The sequence below is a fragment of the Pipra filicauda genome, unplaced genomic scaffold (genome assembly GCF_003945595.2).
Source record: "Pipra filicauda isolate LSUMZ 115617 unplaced genomic scaffold, ASM394559v2 scaffold510_size705862_pilon, whole genome shotgun sequence".
NCBI lineage: Eukaryota > Metazoa > Chordata > Aves > Passeriformes > Pipridae > Pipra > Pipra filicauda.
The window spans coordinates 80,266-101,347 of record NW_024104655.1 but is presented as its reverse complement, the minus strand read 5'-3'; the positions used below and the strand labels follow the sequence as shown (position 1 = coordinate 101,347).

The window sequence follows — 21,082 nt, the reverse complement described above, 5'->3', positions numbered from 1 at the left end:
TGTCATCTAGTTGGATATTTTGCCTGTTTGATTGATTTGAGGATCTAGAGATATTTTTTTTCTCATTTAACTGTCAGTGTGTGGGGCTGCGTGAGGAAGAGGAGGAAGGAAAGTAGCTTTACACACGTTGATGTTTCACACTCTTGGGTAGGAAGGAGGCTGAGGTGAGGTGCAATGTCTCAAAGAGCAGACTGAACAGCAGTGGCCCATGGCCACTGCATGCTGATGAAGATGATTCACAGACCAGTGAAAACACCTTGGTTTAGCATCTGAACCACATTTGTCTTCCGTATTTCAATGAAAGACAGAAGAAAAAGGGTGAAGAGAGAATTAAAAGCAAAATTTTCAAAAGCACCTCAGAAATGCAGGGGCACAAGTCACATTTCAAATCAATCTTTTACATCTAAGGGGTCTTTGAAAATCTTCTTAAAAGTCTCTGCACTTTCTGGCCTCTGTGTCTTCTGAAGCCACCATTTTAATCAGTCTTAGGCCAAAACATTCATTCATTCCCCCTGTGAGAAGCTCCCATTCCCAAATTCTGTTAAACTACGTAAAATCACCAAACCCTAAAACCCATCAGCACTCTGTGCAGCAGAAACTGTTTGCTGCTTGAAAATAAAAAGAAAGCTGAGCTGGTTACAGGCTCTTGGGCTCTCCCTCATCCTCATTTAGGCACTTCATCAACAACAGCAAAGGGCTTTGCACAGTGATGGAGCAAAATCCTTCATGTATCTTTCCCACAAAGAAGATCTCGGGATGTTTTCATTCCCCCTCCCCAATTTCTTCCCACCCCCCACCCCGACAACTCCATCGCTCTTTCTTCTCTTCTCTCTCTTTCCCCCTTTTGTTTTTCACTGCTTTCCTCCCCCTTGTCCTTCACTGAAAGACCCACTCATTCAGTTGCTTGTTGTCATCTCTCCTTGAAGCCACCACCACTGCTGCTCTGGTCAAGAGGTGTTATTTAAAACCCAGCAGCTCCCTAATGTTGTGCAAAGGCATCATCAATCATGCCAGGAAAAGAAAGCACGGCTCATGTGGGTTCAATTAGAGGCACAGTAGTGGGCAGAAGTGGAAGAATACTTAGAGGGGAGGGCACAGCTGTTCATTTTTAAGGAGAGGAAACTTCACACGTGAAGCATCGCTTGAAGAAGGAGCCGGCTGGAATCTTGGGCAGCAGGAAGGAGACATGAATTCTCTCAGGCTGTTGCAAGTCCCAAGGAACAAATCTTTCTGGCACCAGATTTGTTTAAGTTTGCATCCTCTTCACTGTACTGCACACTGTATCTTTGGAGGCCCTATTTTTCCCCCCCCTCTTTTCGCCTTGCCCACCCTCCCTCCTTGCGTAAGCCTCTTTTGGAAGGCAGGACATGAAGGGAAGCAGTTGCTGTGATGCCAGTCAAAGCAGCACTAAGTGCCCAAAGTGACAGCTAATAAACCAGACGAGAAAGCCAAGTGCTTTGTATGGACTGCTGTGAGCTGGGTGACCTTGTCAGATCAGACAGGCGAAACAGGCACGTGCCTGCTCAGCTCCGGGTGGGAGATCCACAAAGGCGGAGGCAGATGCTGCCACTAAGACCCAGTGCTGGATCCAAAGGCAGCACTGCTGAGGCTGAGTCCCCTGGAAATATCCCTGAGGTGTGGCATTGAGCTGGGGAGAGGTGGGCTCCTGCTCAGCCTCTGGAGGTCCTACCCTGGGCCCTGCAGTGATCCCACCCTCAGGTGCGACACCACAAGAGAGGGAAGCTGAGAGCTGGTGGGTGCCACCTGCAAGAATTTCTGTGGCAGGTTTGTCCTCTGTGCTTCCAGTCAAAGCCACCAGTCTTTCTCTCCATCGCAGGGAACATTCTCTGTCATGTTCTGCTGCTGAATTCCATGTGCTCCTATTGCTTGAAGTGATGACATGATAGACATGCTCTAAAATGTGCCATTATTATGTCTGACCTTGAAAACCTCAGCTTCCATCATACAAAGTGTGGAACAAATTAACTGGGAAAAAGCTGAGAAGCCAGGGTCTTACCCACGTGGGCACAGCTCCTCTGCAGGGGAATGGTCTTGCCAGTGTGCCAGGAACAGGAAAAGCTATATTGGTCTGGAAGGACTCTTACAGATCAGGTTAGTGCTGTTGTAGGGAAAGTACCGCCAGGAAAAAGCCAGAGATGAAGACGTGGAGACAGTAATTATTATCTTTTTCACATCAAGGTCTAGAACATGGGGACAAATAAAGGAAAGGGGATAGTTAGGGATCCCTTCCAAGGAGAGGGGATCCCAGGCACATCACATTCCCAGCAGGCTCTAATGTCCTGCAGCTTTCTGCTAACAAAGGCCATGGCCACAGCTGAAACACTCTCACAAGTGTTAGCTCAGGCAAAACATTGCTTCTTGTTAGATGTGACTATCTGTCATGCACAGATATTGTCTCTCTTTAAATATTTGTATTATATTCCTGCTTCTGAGTTTGCACTGTTTATTTGGTGGTATGTAGAGGTACATTTGATGTGCAGCCCTGTCATTAGAGAAACTCCTTTGTGCAGCCACTATCAGGTCGTAGGAACAATAATTTACAACACCACTAAAAATTTAATTCTTGGAGTTGAACCTCTTATCATAGAGCTTCCCTATGTTCAGCATGGATCCAGCATCCAGCAAGATAATATGCAAGACCTATGTCTTTTCCATAACATTTGGATAGCCTCTGACATCATTAGCTTGAGTTTATTGACATCAGTAGCTCGGGTTTATGTTTTAGAGTTCCAGCAGCCACAGTGCTGCTGTGTTGTTTGGGAAAGGAGGCTTTGCTAAATGCTGGAGCAGCTCATCCTGGAGAGCAAATGTGTCTATATGGTTTTCAAGACATGGGAATACGCTCTATCATCCCTTCTCCTGTGGCCACCACACTGTGACTTCCTGGAAGCACAGGGGTCTTCAAGGAATCAACTGCCTACATTTTATATACGGTTTTTAACTTTATCAGATATTCTGATAAGCAGCAAAGGCAGAATTAACAGCCACTTGGGAATGAGAACGCAGTCACTTCACCTGAGCTCTCCGAGAATCCCAGAATGCGCTACTCTAAACTTGTAGAAAAGACATTTTTTTCCATCAGCAGTGTTCCCTGTTTAAATAAACTCCACGGCCTAGAAAAGGGGTTTTGTGCCCACTTGGGAAGTGTCCAGTTTCTCAGCTCTGGGACTGCTTTTTCCATTCTGTATGCAACCATATATCAAAGGGAGACAGGTCTGAACTTCTGTTGAAACCATTAGGGTGTTTTTGCAAAAAGGGAATCCAGGTCCCTTTGATGTGTGTTAGAAACATTCCCCTTCCTTTTATAAACCCAGATCAATGGTCGGCGGTGCAAATCTCCTGTGAGCATACCAGCCCTGAATAAAATATTCCCTGGAGGCAGAGGAGTGCTGCTGTATGGCTTGGTCAGATTCCTCGGCAGCATCTTCCCCCTCGCGTGTTTGGGTTTCTCACATTTCTGAACTTCTGTCCCTCTCTTTATTCTGGTGTGGAGGGAAGAGTTAGATTCCTCACTTCCAGGTTTTAATAATTTTCCATTTTTAATTAGAAAGTGGATATGTTGTTTACTCAGTTGTCTTTGCCAACATCTGTTTATTCTTCAGTCATCCAGTAAATTTATCGTCTTAGCTTTGGATGGGTGGCTCCTTTACCTCCCCCCTTTTTCCTTCTTTGCCCCTAGCACTTCAGGATTTCAGTCTGCTGTGCTGTTTGGATTATTCCTCAGATCCACAGAAGTGTAGCTGTGACAGCAGGGTGACTTTGGGGAAGTCAGAGCACGGGCATTGACTCTCAAGTGCCAAGTGCCAGTTATGGGCAGGATGCTCCTGGGTCTGTTGATGGCAAACTCCTCCTGGAAAAGGTCTGTCTCTCAGGATTGCATGTCCATGGGCCCTGATTTGGTGTGGAGCCTTGGGGCACCCTGACAGAGAAGCCATAAGAGCAGCTGTCAGTATCTGCACACAATGCTGATGTGGCCCAAGGCTCTTCCCCTGGCACCCCCATCCAAGGGTGACTGACACCTCTCAGGAGAGCCTCGGACAGGAGTCCCAAATGGTTTCATGTCAGGCTGGCTTTTACTTCAAACCCAAGAGTGAGTTTGACTCAGAAGCACGTGGGGATCCCTTTGGAGTGGCTGTGTCACCGCAGGGGTGACAGGGATGGGGGACAGCTGTCAGCTCCAACAGCTCAGGCTTGTGTGCTCCTTCCCAAACGCAGGGCAGCACAGCATGTGCCCTGCTTGCCTCGGGAGGCCATGCAGACAAGAATTTGGATTATTTGCAGTTCTCTACTCTTCATATGGAAGTGCTGTGGTGTCCCACCGCAGAGGTGACAGAAACACATCCTGGTTCTCTGACACTGTTCTTGTGGCACTTTGGTGAGTTTAGGAGCTGCTGCCCTGTCCAAAAGATGATGGTAGAGGCCAGGCATGGTTTTGCCTAACTTGTGAGCCAAAGTAATGGCTGTTGCTAGGCTTGAAGTATTTTTTTTCTCTCCCTTGCTGGCCGTGGTGGCTGTAGGAGTGTATCTTTTTCCAGATGGAGTCCAGCATCACCATGACTTGCGTGGATGGGAAGTGGAACAAGCAGGTGACCTGCGAGCCTGTGGACTGCGGTGTCCCAGACCAGTACCACGTCTACCCAGCCACCTTCAACTGCAGCGAGGGGACCACCTTTGGCAAGAAATGCTCCTTCACTTGCCGACCTCCTGCTCTTCTGAAAGGTACCAGAGGATGTCTGCACAGTGACCTGGGGAGAGCTGCACAGCTAACACACACTGCTCCCAGTAATATATGTTACTGTTGCTGTTGTTTTAGAATTATTCATGATATTTTAAGTATGAAGAATTATGAGACTCTGTGGAAGGTTTATTTATATTAGAAGTTAAGTTCCTTTGCATCTCTCTATTACCTTCCTTTGACCTTTCCTTGATCACGGCTGGCCGGGCAGTAATGACAGTGAATATTACTTCCATACAACCAAAACATGGAAAAGTCGTGGGGATAAATCTGATTGAACTCTCTCATCTTCTTTCCCATGCCTTCTCTGTTTTGTATGTCTGTCTCTCTTCTATGCCTCCTCCATGTATTTGGAAAGGCAGGAGAAGACTGAAAAGCCCCATGTCCCAGTGGCGCAGATCCCTATCACTGTTTTTCCTAATCCACCATCACCTCACTCCTTTTCCACACTCATCTTGCTCTACCTCTGACCTTTTTCTCCTCTACTTGTTTGGGAGTCTTTACTTTTCTCTTTTTTTCTTTTTTTTTTTTTTTTCTCCTAGAAATAACACACTTTGCTGACTTCTTTCATTTTCTCTCCTTCGTCTTCTTCCCTGCTGCTTTTCTGCTAACATTCCCATCCTCTTCTCAGCACCATCAACCCTTCTGCTCAGTGGCACATCACCCTTTCTGGTCTGATCCTCAGGAAACAAGAAAAGATACCACTGTTAATTTGAAGGAACATTAGACCCAAATTAACTTGTCATCTCGCAGTGGAGTAATCTTAACTGCTGTTGTCAACTCAGGTACAAACTCTGTAAAGGATTTTTTTTATTGTACCTGTAGTATTACCTTTTCTACTGGGACTCATTGCAAACCCTAGAAAAGGAAGGCATGGAAAGTATTCTTCATTTCAGTGAAAGGATGTGTTGATTTCTTCATATATAACCAGATTGCTTAATTCTTTTTAACTGTGGCAGAAGATAGTCGCAAGCAGAAAATTAAGACTACTCAAAGGACGGTTAAGGGAAAGTTAATACTACTTTTTACCAAAAAAATCCCTTTTCATGTTCATATACCAAGAGGGTCATCTTTAACAAAAGATGTTTTTTCTTCATTTTAAAGTGCTTTAAGTTCTTTGAGCAGACAGTGAAAATAGTGATACTCATCATGACCAACAAGAGCTGATGACTCAGGCAGGGGTAGCTGGAGGGGTGATAACCAACCCCCAGCTCAGGGGGTGCAGCTCTGGTGTGCAGCATCACTTCACTTCTGTCCAGAAACGCCGAGAGCTGTGAGGTAAAGGCACCACTTGGTGTCCAGCCATCGGGGATGACTAATAGATGTTGCCACTAAGCTTCTGGAGAATGAGTCATGCCTAATTCAATCACTGACGTCATGACAGCCACTGTTGGTAATGTCACAGCTTATCGCTTTGCAGTGGCAAGTATGATATCACCAGGCTGGTCTGCAGAGCTGCTGCATGAGTCAGAGCAGAGAAACATGCTGGTGCTCCAGAAAAGAGCTCCCTTCTGCACAAAATACCTCTGCAATCATCTGCAGTTGGGGAGGGGAGAGACAAAGCCAGGGCTGATTTAATGCGGCTTCTCTTATCTTTGAGGGCAGGGCAGGAGGGCTCCTCCACATACCTTCCTGAGCCCTCCAGAGCCTTTTGTTTTCTTCTTCTTTGAATTCCAGCCTCATGCCCCGGCTCTCTTCCTTCCCTTGCAGAGAGATGGTATTGCTCTGGGGTTAGCAGTTTGTCAGTATTATTTCGGATAACTCCCAAGTTGGCTCACTGTTGAAAATATGCCTTGTGGGTTGAGAAGAGTTCCTGCAGCAATGCTCAGGGATTTCAATGGAGTATTAGGGATTTTTGAAGGGTTAGTGGCTCATAGCTGTGCTTTGTTTCTTAGGAAAAGCTTATTCCTTTTCAACGTATGGTATAAAATAACAAAGAATGTAAAATACACTGAGACTGGGCTACTTTTAGCTTAACCTTCTGAAGTCAAGTAGGTCATAGCAGAGGCAAATAGATCTATTGTACCTTTTACCTTTGAGGTGTTGGCCAAGAAAGCTTCCTGAGGAAAATGAGTCTCTAATGAGTATTATGAATCGTATTTATCACAGTAGTCCCCAAGGACTGAGAGTCCCCAGCTGAGAATGGCTCCTCATTGTGTTGGAGTAGTGACTCTAATACTAACAGATGCTGCTCCAAAAGGCTCCAAATTGAAATAAAAGGGACAGCTTTAGGGAAGAGATATAACACAGAAGCAGAATGAAGAATGTGATGGCACCAAACCCTCTGTTCAAGCGACGGCTTTGGAGAGGAGGGGGTTGATGTATGAAACAAGCTTCCTTTCAGAGAGGAACAAAATAAGGAAGAGAAATACAAAAGATGACAAAGCCCGTGTGGCTTCCCCTATGCTATAGCATTTCCTGAAATAAGCACTGCCTGCCTGTCATCTGAAAACAGTGCCCTTAATGATTTAATGCCATCATCTAGGAAGAGAAAGCACACAGGACATACACAGTTGAATTTGTCAAACGGGCTGAGGTGGCTTTTGATACATGACGGGCGTAGCGACATTTCAAAAGAAAACAGTCCCTCTGAACGTTGTTAACTTCGCTCACTGTTCTTCTCAGGAAACAACAGCAACTTGACCTGCATGGAGGATGGGCTGTGGTCCTTTCCAGAGGCCCTGTGTGAGCTGATGTGCCGAGCACCCTCCGTCGTCCCTAACGCAGATCTCCAGACTTCTCGTTGCCGAGAAGACAAGCACAAAGTGGGCTCGTTTTGCAAGTACAAATGCAAACCAGGTTACCATGTCCCTGGATCCTCCAGAAAATCGAGAAAGTACGTGAAAGACAAAAGCCTGATTCAGAAAGCCATGAGTTCAAACGACTTTGGGAAAGGGACGGGCTGTTTATCACAGACTATATGTGCCTTAGGGAATAGCAGGGAGCAATTCCTTCATGCAGATAGCTGTGCAGCTTCAAGGGGATTTAGGCACCTAGCTCACTTAGGCTTCTTTGAAAATCCTGACCAGTGCTCAAAAAACAGACCTTACCTTAGAAACACCCCTTTGATATGCAGCCTGGGGAGTCCCCTTTGAAACCCAGCAGGAAAGGGTTAGTGCTGTCATATGCTTCTGACTCTGCACAAACCGACTTCAAACCAACCACAGCCCACAAACCTGGGAAGCCGAGTTTTTGGGCGGTGTGTCCGAGACCAAAAGAGGAGTTTGGGCTGGGCAGCTCGATGTTGGCTTTGCAAATAATCGTTATTTTTGCTCAGAGACCTCATGACGCAGATTCACAACTTGTTCCCCGAGGGTTAAAAGCACAAGCACACCCATCCCCTGCAACCTGCTAGCAGAGCTCAGAGGCTGGAGAGGCTCTCAGCTGACTCAGCCACTCACTAAAGGGTCTTTTTTTTTTTTTTTCTGTACAAAAAGGCGAGCCTTCAAGATCCAGTGCACACAGGATGGCACGTGGCTGCCAGGTGCTTGTGTGCCCGTTACTTGTGACCCGCCACCTTCCAAGTTCCACGGGCTCTACCAGTGCTCCAACGGCTTCCAGTTCAACAGCGAGTGCCGGATCAAGTGTGAGGATGATGACAGTCAGTCGGTGAGTCTCCCTCATCCAAATTATCTCAGCTCAAAAATGTTCCCTGAGGATCCTGACCTTGGAGGGGCCAAGTGCCACTGAGCTCTTCTGAGAACAGAGACACAGAGATGGAGAAAGGAAAAATAAAGTAGAGGGAGAGTGTGAAGAGTCTGGAAATATTATTTTTATGACAGTTGCAATAGTATTAACTATTACCTGTAGAGGACTAGCAGTGACTGACTTAATGTTTCTGGACAATAAGTGGCTAAAAAATCTGCCTCAGTGGCTCTGTGACCTGACTAGAAAATAAGGAGCAATGAATGAAAGTAAGTAGTGTGTGAGGTATCCAAGCTTATCCCATTTGTTCATTCTGTTTTACCTCACTTTTCCCTCCAATTCTTATTATATTCCTGTGTGCCATATGATAATTTAATTCTGTAGTGATTACAACTATTCAGGTGAACCATCTCTAAACTTCCATGTCTTCCTGGTTGTGAAGGTGTCATTTGGCATCAGGGGTCAGATCCTCATCTGGCACAAATCAGCATGTTGCCTTTGACATCCTAGGAGCTGTGTTCACTGACACAAGAAGGTCTGGCCTTTACTATCTTGTTTGAAATGCCTAGTTTGCCTCACCAGAGGTAATTATAGTTTGTGAGGTAAGTAACTTCTCCCAGAAGTGCTGCTACTGCTCCATACTCTTGGGAAGAGAAAGCAGGGATGTAGAAGCTGCAGCTACTACAAGCACTGCAGGGAGCAGGGAGTGCTCTGTCATAGATGGTTTAATATCATTCCAGACTCTGAGGACATTTAAAAAGGGACCAATTATGTGAAAGACAGCTCTGATACTTGCTCCAAATGTTAAAAGCTCCTGCCTGCCCCTCTTCCCAGCCAGGCTGGCCTCCCCTCTCCACAGGGACAACAGGCAGAGCCCCAGTGTTTCACTTCAGGGCATCTGGAAAAGGTTTCCTTGAATAAGTCTTACAGGGAGGTTATGAACTGTGTGAAGGGAGAAGCTGCAGGTGTGGGTGCAATTTGGGTGGGAGCTCTGGGACACAAATTGCTCAGACTGGTCAGGGTGGCTGACGCTGTGTCCCATCCCTGGTTGCCATCACTGCCAGTGCAGGGAAACCAGGGCCTCCAGGGCAGTCACAACTGGTGTAAGGGGCTTGTGTTTGCTTTTAAATGAGGTGGAAACAAAGAGCAGCAAGTAGTGGAGTCAGGGTTAGAGCAGTAATGAAGTGAGCTCTGGAAAGTGAGAGATCCAGCTATGTCTGCATTCACTGTGAGTGACTGTTCAGCTGCAAAAGCACCTTGGGCAAAGGAGCAGATAACATCTTGAGAGAGGGATTTGCAGAGAAAGGTATTTTCAGATATCCCAGAAAATAGGCTACAGAAGAAGAGGGGAGGACTCCTGGCACAAGCCAGAACCACTTGAGAGGTGTTAATTATTTAAGGATTAAACCCCACTAAGTCTCTCTCAGCTATATAAGGTGATAATACACGTTGCATCCAAGCAAGAAACCCAGCAGGGATTTTCACAAGAGATTTTGCAGGTCAGGGAATGATGGACAGTATGTTACTATAGCAATGGATATCCTGGGATCTCTGAGTATGTTGCAGAAACTATACAATAGTACCCTCAAGCACAGCCAGCTCCAGCAACATAAATCAGGTTTCATGGCTCACCTTTGAGAATCATGCTTGAACCCTGGCATGGAAATTGCAATGGAAGTGCATCACACTTGCTAAACCAGCAAATTGTGCTTAATTATCATTTAGCAATTTATTCCTGACTTTGTCACCACGCTGAAAGATCATTACTTGGCTGTACATCCAGCATCTCTTAATCACCAGGAACGTAATGGTCATTTAAGCAGGTACCTCCCCTGGCACCAGAGCAAGGGTCTTCAATTTCTGAATATTGTACACAAATCATATGAACAGTCAGATCTAAATTAATCAGTCTCTGCCAAACTGGCCCTTAGGTGAGAATCACCAAGCTGGATCACACCCTGAGTCCATCTGCTCCATTATCCTTTCATATGATTTTCTTATTACTTCTGGCAATGGCCAGATGTCTAGAGAAGGGGAAGCAGGTCCCACGCAGTAGTCTGCCACTAAGACCACTTTGCATCTCACTAAACATTGTGTTCATCAACAAAGCTGAGCAAAAAATAAAAAAAGGCATTAGGATATTAAAGACAAGACTAACACTGAAGGCTGTGACATCTTCCACTCCAGTTCCAGGGGCTTGTGCAGGGCCCTGTGCCACAGTGGGTGTGGGTCAGGGGGCAGAGCTCCTCAGAAAAGTTCAGCAGCCCTGCAGGGACCCCAGCATGGACAGCACATCAAAGGACCCCCCAAAGATACCCAGCACAGTCTCCAAGAGCAGGGTGGGTAGATTGCAGGCAACGTGCCTGGCATGTAAAACGGGTGAGGAGAAGCAGAGATCCTGCATGGTTCTCCCACCCAGCAAGGTCCCCACGGGAGGTTTGGAGCCCAGCCCCACCAGACATGCTCCTGTTGAATATCCCACATTACCCCATGGCAGTCGGGCTCACAGATCCCACAGAACAGCTTGCACAGAAATCCCCAGTGCTGTGAGGATAGATCTGACAAAAGATTGCCTGTGCACTCCTTTGTTGTTTTTAAAGGGCATGATATTTCCCCTCGGACTTTGGTATTCATTCTTCAGTATCATACAGAGAATCTTTTCTATAAGAGAAATGTCATATTCCATGCCTTGCCCATTCCCACGCCAGAGGATTTTTTTCCCTCCTTCCCACCTGCCTCTGTGTGTGTCTGTCTCAACCTCTTCACTTGCTGTCACTCAAGGCAGACAAGCTCTAAAGAGCACGTTCTGCCCTGCTAAGCATCCCTGCTCGTGTCCCGCTCTCCTTCCTCCCTCAGATGGCCATTGGGGATTCCTTCTTTTTCAAGACAAAGATGATGTAACTGGTTAGAGAACGGGCGGAGGGAAAAGGTTGTCTGCATTCAACACCAACCTCTCTACAACAAGAAAGAAGGCAAACAGGGTGAAGGCACCTTTATTGCAACTGGAGTGGGGCTGTTGTAAGGTGGAGACCTTGCAAGGGACTTGTAGAGACCTTGCAAGGGATTGTAAAGACCTTGCATTGCACAGGAGAGGAGTGTTTGTGTGTGTTTGTCTGCAGTGCAGCTGTTCCCTGTTTGTTTTTTTTTTTTTTTTTTTTATTCTTTATAATAAAACTCCATTTTGCCCCCCAGGGCTGCCAGTCCCAACCAGGGGCTCTTCCACTTCCAGCAGAACTTTGCTCCCAGCTCAGCTCTGAGCTCTCAGCCTCTCCTTGGTGGTGTTTTTGTGACCATCCTCCTTGTCTCCTTCTCTCATTCCCAGGGCCGTGGAAGCAACGTGATTCACTGCAGGAAGGATGGCACGTGGAGCGGCTCCTTCCACCTGTGCAGGGAGATGCAGGGGCAGTGCACTCTGCCCACCCAGCTCAACAGCCACCTGAAGCTCCAGTGCGCCGGCGGCTACGGAATAGGTGTGTGAGCCTCCCCCCCAGCACCTGGAGTACAGCTCTGAGGGAAGCAGGAGGCGAGGAAGAGGATGGGAATGACAGGGAGGGAGAGAGGAAGGAGCCTGCAGTCCTTCAAGTCACCTTCTGTGGACCTGTTTGCCGGAGTGAGAGGCTGCTACGGGAGGCTTTTCAGGGAATTGCTTTTAGGAAACACGAATCTTTGAGAGGCCAGGCATCGTGTAACATGCTCTGATTGCCTGCTCCTTGCAGCGCTTCCAGTTTCATTGTGTCCCTTCTTGGCCAGCTGGTTCTCAGGGGCAGCCAGCACGGCAGGCTGTGCCAGAGACACATCCAGCCTGCAAAATGCAGGGAGGGACTGTACCTCTCTTTGTTCTTATGCTTCTGTAATGTCCCACTCCTTCAACCACATGCACACACCCTCAGTCCAGAGGCTGAAAGGCAAAGGAGGTGACAGGGGGACGCAGCACCAGGACAATTCAGGTCTCTCCAGAAAGAATATGAGGCAAGCTGAGCATCCCCTTTGGTATGACAGTTGTTTAGGAGCTATTGTAAGGTGTATTTTCCCCCTCTCTTCTGGGGTATCTGCTCACTCTGTAAGGGGTGATGACTTCACATGCTCAGCTTTGCTTTGTGGCACCCAGGCAGAGGGGAGGGACAGACACACTGAATTGTACACACTGTATTGTATTTTCAGCCCTATGTTGTATTTTCAGCCCCAGTTTTTGGGGTCTCCTTGTTGTAAGGGTTGCAGTGGAAGCTGCACTGGCTGCAGCCCACACAGATCTGCGAGGCCCCTTCCTGCAGCCCCACTCCCAGCCCCTGCCATCCCCCCCTCCCTCCGTCTGTCCCTTTGAACTTGGAGAAATTTCCTCCTCGCGCGGCTCCCTCATTATATCGCAGCCATGCGAGGGACCACGAGCCTCCTTGTGTTCCCTCCCCGGGGAGGAGAACACGACCTGGATGAGATCAGCGCTCTGTAATGATGCCAATTACAGATCATATATCAAAACAATTCCGACCCGCTCCTCTCCGCGAGCGTACAGAGCGTGGCGGAGCGCGGGAGAGCGGGCGACTCTTAATGTGGCGAGGTGTTTTACCCTTGAGAGGAGGTTACCCCCAGGCCTAGCCAGGTTCTTGCAAGGAGAGAAGTCCCAGTTCTTGCTTTGGTGAGGAGCATCTCAGTGCTGGAAGCAGGAGGGTCTGTGGCTGCTCAGGCAGCGGGCGCCTGCCAGCTCTCGCTCTTCTCCCAGTTGCTGCCAGCAAGTGCCAATTCCATGTGCAAGGAGTGGTGGGCCTGATCCCAGGATGGGACCACACAGCATCACGGAGGTGAGGGATGCATGGGGCAGACCCTCCACAAGAGCATGACTTTCCCTGGAGAGCTCAGCAAGGGTACAGCAGCCTCTGGCTCATCCTCAGCAGATGGAGACACACCACACTCTTTGCAGGCTCACCCAGCACCACCTTTTGGCATCAGATATTGGGGTTTTCCTCTCTTCTTTGCATTTTTGGAAGCCTGACTGATGGCGTTTTGAGAAGGTGCTCTCCTGCCACTCATTCACCACAGGGGTGGTGTCAATGGGCCTCATCCAGCAGGTCTGTGGAGCCACTACCACATGCCCTGGGAAAGCAAAACTCCAAGTGCTCCCCGTCTTCCCGGCTCAACAGCCCAGGTCTGACCGCTCCCACTGACTCCTCCGTGTGGAGAATGTGAGAAGGCAGAAGCAGGTGGGGGAAATAATAGCATCCAGTCGTGGTCACTATGAATCCCACACACCTTCGGTAATTCCTCAGACACCTAATCTGCCCTTCCAGGCTGAGGCGTGTGTTGAGCCAAAGGTTCAGCTCTCCAAACCAGTGCAGAGATTAATTCCTCCCCCAGCGCTGATTGGAGTGCAGAAATCCTAATGACATGTTTGCAGCAGCTGTGCCATTCAAGAGTGATTTTCCAGGGGGGAAATGGTAATGGTCCAACACACTAGGGCTTACGGTTGTGTCACCACAGGGCTCTGGGATATTGCTGCAGAGTATCCCAGCATGTTTTAATAAAGAAAGGACAGGGTTCCCACTGGGCATGACAGTTAATCAGAGAAAAAGCAGGTTTATGTGTGAACAAAGCCATCATTACCTCTCTGCATACTTCTTATCGACTGTGGGACTTCGGTGATAGTTCATCTCCAATATCATTAGGCTTGATCACCCTCTGAAAGATTATTATTGGAGGTCTGTAAACTTGGACAGATCAAACAGTAGGTTTTTGTCATGTCATAGGCGAGATGAGTTCGACAGCCTCTGCCTAATCAGTCCCATCGCTTAAAGATTAGTTGAAATGGAAAAACCTTCACCTTTTCTTGATGATCCAAAAGCGCAAAACCTGACCCCCTTCTTGGAGTTAACAGGCAGAGAAATACCTAGATTTGCAGCTCATACAGAAGGGCCCTGGAATATGTGCCACCCCCACGCTCTCCTGCTGAGTGCAGGGTTGTACTCAGCACTTCATGTGTGGCTCAGAGATATGTGATAGTTATGGCCAACTGCTAATTGCAATTTAGGAAAAACGAGCTGTAATCCTGTCCTTCAGCTGGAAGGATGCTGAAAGGGTCAGGAGCTGCTTGCTTTATCCTTTAGCTTTATCCTTTAGCTTTATCCTCCCCGTGTTTTGTGCAGGCACAGAGTGTACCACCTCATGTCTGGATCACAGTCACGAGCCCATCCTCCTGCGCGTGAACGAGACCGTGCAAGACATCCAGCACTGGATGAACCCTCAGAGAGTGAAGGTCAGTGCCTGACAACTCCACTAACTGTATCCCTTGCTGAATGTTTATGAGCAGAGGGTGAACAGCGTTACCTGTGGTTCATTTGATGAAGGGGAAAATGGGGAATGCTGCCCTTTAGGAAAGAATTCCTGGTTTTTGTTGTGTCTTTGCATGTTGTTCTGGTAATGTGGTGGCTCTCTGAGTTGCTGTCTCTCTGTGTTTTCCCACTGAAAGTCAGTTCAAGGTAAAGGCCTCAGATCAGTGGGGTCTGATCTGAAAATGGGATTCATGACACAGGAAGATGGGACAGACAGTGAGAGAAAGGGCACTGGCCAGGTTTTATTTTCTTCCTCCTGTTCTGTGTTTTGCATTCTTTGGGTGGCAGGGACTGGATTTTTTCTGCGCTGCTTTTGGATGACAAAAGAAGCTGATACAGAGGGTATTTCATTTCCCGACCCCGCAGAGCTGGCTGAGTGCTCCCCCCGCCCCTTCGCCCGCATGCGAGAGCTGCCTGCTCAGCACAGCCCCTTCCAGAGGTCACCACTTCTCCCTCCTGCCCGCTGCAAATGCACAGCCAGCATTAACTGCTCCCAGCACTCCGTCCTGAGCGTCCTCCAGCACACACCAGTGCCAGTGTGCCCTGCTGGGGACGTGCCCACCCGTGTGCACATCACACACACGCTCACCCTGCACCCAACAGCTGCTTGGTTTCATGCCCACACTTGGATTCCAGTGGGAGACACACTCACCCACTTCATCCTGAAAACCTTCACGTGCCTCCTGCCTGCAAATTCGTGTAATCAGGTGTTTGTCCCTTACACAGTATTTCTGCAGGTGTAAAGGTCTAACTGGACACACTCAAGCACCTGTCGGAAGATGCTGACACATCAGGTGTCACCAGGTTGCTGGTGGTGTTCGTGAACAAGCACTGCTGGCTTTTACATACTTGGCCCTGACTTTGCAGGAGCTTGTTTTACACACTTGAACTCCATTACGGAGGAGAACAAGCAGCCAACAGAGCCCCAGAGTGTCCTGAGCAGCTTTGACAGTCTGTTTGCTTCTCTACATGACTAAATGTACGCCCAGGGTTTGGGATTTTTGAAATCTGGCCTTGGCTGTGGGTAGAGAGCCGCTCCAAAAATCTCCACCACTTTATGCTTTCCTATTTCACACAGAGCGAGAGAATAAATCCTGGAAAGGAGTGGGAAACTTAAGTCCAGAGAATATGACAAGCTCATAGTGTCCTTCCCAGCTCCCCATTCGCTCCAGACTCTGAAATTCTTTGACTGCCGAGGCTTTGCCAAGTTTCTGGCATGAAACATAAAGAAAACCCCTATCTCTGTGTGAGGGGCAATTTCTCACCGGCCCTTTCCCGAGTGCCAGACTTTAAAGTGGTTTGTAATTCATGGGGAAATAAAGTGACAGCTTCCCTCCCGTTCTCTCTGCACTCCTTCCCTTATTGATGCGGGTACGCGGAGGGAGCTGTAACGAGTTTTATACCTGCAGGTCTCTGGAGGGCTCATTAGGCAGCAGGGAAAACATAGAGTAGTAAAGGGGGAGATGAGGGGAGTGAGGGATGGAGGAGAAATCATGGTTTCCAAGAGCACAGTGGTAAATGAGACCCTTTTTTTGCCCTGATGGTGAGGATCTTGCAAGAGCTTTAGGCTGTGAGCAAGTTTGACCCCACACTTTGTAAGTAGAGGGCGAGATTTGGGCTTGAAAACTTGTGTTGGGAGATGGAGGGGAGCCTTTAGGAGACGAGCAGGATGATGCTGAGACATATCAGAGGGGATTTTTTTGGTAACTATAAAGCATCCATCTTACTCAGCTCTGCAGATAAGGGGATGTCACCCACAGGGAGCGGAGCCTTGTGGGGTCCCACTGGGGGAAACGCTGCTTCTGGTGGGACTGAGGAGACCCTGGAGAGATGGGACTGGGATGCCTTAGGGGGAGGTCCCCATGGCAATGTGCTCTGTATCATTAATAATCCCTGTCTCTGTTTATGGTCAGTGACAGTTTGCTGTTGTGCCACACGAGCGAAGGGAGCAGCTGGTTGCATTTACACGGCAAGTCTTTGTACATCTCCCAGCACTCGAATGACGCAAAGGAAACACTTTCAGTTGCTTAATTTGAGGCACAAGTAAAGTACAAATTAGGGCAGGATGGGAAGTAGGTAAAGGCAGGACCCATCTGTGGCATTTACCTTTGAGGGGATAGGGACAAGAAAACACAGGGAGAGCTGGCAAGAAAAAAGATATATTTGTGTGTAGCTGCTCAAGCAACATCTGTTATGGAAGCAAAGTGGGAAGAAGGGCTATCCCTCCTCTGGGGGTTGTTTAGAGCAGAGCTGTGCAAATCACTTGATTTTTCGGTTCACTCGAAGTTCTGTTAAATTTGAAACAAAAAAAAAAAAATCATGTTTTTCTCTAATCAAAGTGACTCTTTTGTTGTTGTGATTTTTGGTGAACCAAAAAATCAGAGGAAAAAAACATGTTGGTTTGAACATAACGTAGCATTTCATTTCCAAGGAGATTTTGTAAACTTTTGTGTAATGAAAATGAAAAAAAAAAAAACCCTTAGAAATTAAATGTCCTCTCAAAGGAACAACAACAATAGATAATTCACTTCAAAAAATGTCTAAATATTACTGTGTTTTGCAGAATTGGTTTACGTTGAGTTGCTTTACTGGGTCTGAAACAGTTTGTTGAAATCAGTATAAGTTGGCACTGTCTTCCAAATCAGCATTTTCAGCAAGAAAATAATCACCTGAAATCTTCTGTTCCTCTGTTGTTCTGCAGTGGGCCGTGTTGGGAGCAGCCACTGCTGTCCCCATGATTTCCCCTTCACTGTGAGTGTCACGGGGCTCTGAGCTGCTGAAGACACCCATGGATAGAGCTGCCAAGACTGACTATGCAGGCAGCAGGGAGAAAAAAGGGAAATAGCTCAGAGACAGCTTTGACAGCTCTTTCCCACTGACTGCAGAGAAACAGGGCAGACACCTAATTTCTTAGGTTGTCTGAATTTGGGTTCTTGCCTTTGTGCTGAGTAGGAACAGGCCAAACAATGTGCAGGCATATGCATGCCTGGGAAAGCCCTCAAAGGGTTGGTGTGCCCTGACTCTGCTGAGCTGAGCGTGTCCATGGCCCCTCCACACGCCAGTGACACTGCCCAACTGCTGGTGATGTGTTTTCCCACGTGCACTGCAAGCCTTGGGATTACAAATGTCCAAAGACCATCAGTGGGAGTACTCCTTAAACACTCCTCTATTCATTCAAGCTTTGCAGTTTTCCTCCTTCCTTCCCCTCTGCCTTTTTCTGTGAGTTTTGGGCTCGTTTTGCAGCAGGGAAACTGAGTCACAGAGCAGTGATGTGGCCAACTGCAGTGCAGCTGCTCAGAACCCAGGGAGGCAGGAGATCCCAGCCCATCTGTAGCTACAGGAAGGAGCAGCCCCAAAGTGCTGTGTCTCCCCTCTCCTGGCCGATCCCCTCACCCCGGCCACATTAGGCCCATGGTTAATTATCGTGTTCATTTAGTGCCTGAGGAGCGAGTTAGCTGAGACCAGGAGATGCCAATCCCTGGGCATCTGGGGGACACTTGACCCATCTAAGGTTGAGGAGAGCTCTCCACTGGCCTCTCTGAGGGAAACCCAATCCCCCCTGCAGCCCGCAAAGGGTTGACATCACTGTGTTAGTCCCACCACGGGAGGGAAGCGCCGTGACCGGAGGCACTGGGTCTTCCCTCACAAGGAGAAAATGACAGCTTGATTTGCTTTCTTGGCTCTTTGTTACCTACTGTGGGAGCGCAGCCCTGCTCCCTCTCCCTTGGCAGCAGATGGAATCCCAGCCACCGACCGCAGATGTGGCTGGGTGGTGTTTCTGGGATGGGACAGGGCTGGAGTCAATCCACCCGGCTGCACGGCGTTGGCCCGTGTGGGAGGGCAGCTGTGCTGCAAAAAGCCAGTGCGTGAGAGGAGCTGGGGCCACGAGGGCAGCATATGTCACCACAGGGGACAGGGGACGGGGCTCACAGGGGCAGTGGCCAGAGGGGCTTTCCCTGTGCACCACCTGGCACATAGTGGTGGTCCTTCCACCCACCTCTTACAGCAGCCTGTGTCGGCCTTCTGAGTCCACCTTCCTTTCTGTGCACACTGATACCATCAGATCGTGGTCATGCACAACCTACACCCATCCTTGCTTGCTTTTCATGCATCTGTTCATCTCAGTTGCCCCATGCAGCATCCTGTGGCACCTCTATGCCTCTTGGCACCGCAGGAGGCAGAAGCAATGCCCAGCAACCCAAATCAATCCCAATTTCTCAATTTTCTAAGCCAGTCTCTCCCTCTACCCAAACCCTCTCTCCCATTGCATTGCACACACCGCTGCAGCAGCTTGAGGGTACAAATAGGCTGGGTGGGGGGAACTGAGGGCTTGGAAAACTAGCAAGAGGAACCAGGACCATGGCAGAGGGTCCTTCCTTTTGCTTTCAGCTCTCTGAATGTTAGCAGGATTGAATTCAGCTCCACTGGCAAAGGATCATCCAAGGGGAGGGTGAAGTAACAGGTATGAAGCTGTTGGCGGGTGCCACTTAGGAGCAATGGGAATGTCCCACTGACCCAGTGATTAACTTGGCACAAGGTCACCTGGCTCTCCTACACTGTGGAGAGCAACCTGGGGCTCCATTCCCATTCCCTGGAGAGTGTCCAGCCCAAGTCTGTGCAGTTCTTGGGATTGAAGATGACCTTGACTGAGCACTCAGAGAAGCAGAGACTTCGCCTTCTACCCCTTCCTCTAAGGCTGGTGCTGGGCTTTTAACACTGGGAGGGTCAGGAAAGCAGTCAGTGCATCCTCTGTGAGGAATTACTCTCACTTGGAAACCTCCTTTCTTCTTCAGAGCCTGGTTCAAGGCTACCCATCCTTTTATTGGCTCTGCGTGCTCACACACATTCACACATAGCGAGAGGTTTTGTAAATATTGATGCTTCTTACCAGGGGATTGTGAGATGCTCTTTGGAAGTGCCCTTCTTCCACTTATTGTCTGCTGGCCTTGGATACAGGAGGCAAATGCCTGAGTTTTTCTACTTTGTTTTAATTCTTGGGTTCAAACGCTCTTGAACTGTTTCCTTTACTCTCCCCGCTCCCGGACTGTTGACTGGCCTTGTTTATTTTCAAACCTAGAAAAGTTTCCTTTCTTTTCCCTCTGAAGTGCAATAAACAGAAGGGGAGGGGGAGGGGGGGGAAGCAAACAACAAACCCCTCACCAATTGTGGCAGGCAACAGCCTGGAAATCTCCAGCTCTCTTGTCAGGAGCTCTGGGGGAATGTCTGACACCTCTGGGCCCCCTGCACCTTGCAGCCTCCCTCCCGAGGGATAAACAACATCCTCCCCCCTCTCCTGGCTGCTTCTTCACTCACACAGACAGGCCCTGTTGCAAGGCAGGTGGGGCAAGCAGGGCTTGACTAATAGTGGAAAATCCGAGAGCATCGGAAAGATAAACAGTCGCAGTCAGATAGTATAAAAGTCCTTTTTCTAGCACACGCCAGGTAAGCCTCAAATGACAGAAACTGTAAAAACATGCCGAGGTTCTCCTGCAGATGGATTAAACTAGCCCTCAGATAAACAGGGGAGGGGATGGCTTGTGCCTGGGGTCTTCCCAAATGCTAATCCCTTCCTTCCCCAGGCCTCCATCCAACCCCTCTCTTCAGGTGAGTACCTGTGTGTACATCTTGCCCAACTGCACAGGGTAGTGCTCTGTCCATGGATGATAACCCAAAATGAACATTGTGCCCCATGTCCTGCTGAATGGTTGGGAGTCCAATCTCCAGGACCTCTAGGGTATTGAACCACCATCTCCACTGACTGGTCAAAGATTTCATTCACTCTTAAAATCTAAGTGTCCACGTCTATGGCTGCCCTGCCTGTGTCATCACTGAGGGGGCTGGTCATCATTTTTGCCCAAAACTAGGCAGTCCAACTTTGTCTTCTAGAAAATCTGTAGACAGAGTTGGTAGAGAAATTAATTTAAAGCTCATAAAATGTAGTGGATAATGCTGTCCTATCTGGGGGTTATTCTGAAGGTGTGTGGTGAGAGGTGCTTTTATTTAAGATGGTGCTAAAATATATCTGAAAGTCCACCTTTAGCTGCTTCCATCTTCAAGAAGCCCAGGTACGATGGGCAGTGAAAGACACCAATGCTTTGCAGCACCAAAGAAATCTCTAAAATGTCTTTTCTACCCAAGGGCAAGACAGTGGACCTGTGCCTTTGCCTTTCCCTGCCACGTTCCCCCACCATGAGTGAAATATTGGACATGACATTTTAGGAGAACCTTAAATATTATTTTAATCTCAAATGCTCTGTTATTGCAAGTGTCAAGTCCAACACTTCTTGTAAATACCTGGAGGACAGCCAGGTCCTGAGAACACAAGAGGTGTTAGGAACTGAACTTCATTGGTTAAGTACAG

General features: G+C 48.3%; 1 protein-coding gene across 1 annotated transcript in view; it reads left to right on the top strand.

Moving 5' to 3' along the window:
* Positions 1–21,082, top strand: part of PAPPA (pappalysin 1) — a 180,972-nt gene that overhangs the window by 138,344 nt on the left and 21,546 nt on the right. Inside the window, exons 15-19 of the mRNA XM_027749372.2 lie at positions 4,557–4,740; positions 7,382–7,592; positions 8,194–8,365; positions 11,724–11,871; positions 14,536–14,645. Coding sequence (XP_027605173.1) covers positions 4,557–4,740; positions 7,382–7,592; positions 8,194–8,365; positions 11,724–11,871; positions 14,536–14,645 — 825 coding nt within the window. The remainder of the gene's footprint in view (positions 1–4,556; positions 4,741–7,381; positions 7,593–8,193; positions 8,366–11,723; positions 11,872–14,535; positions 14,646–21,082) is intronic.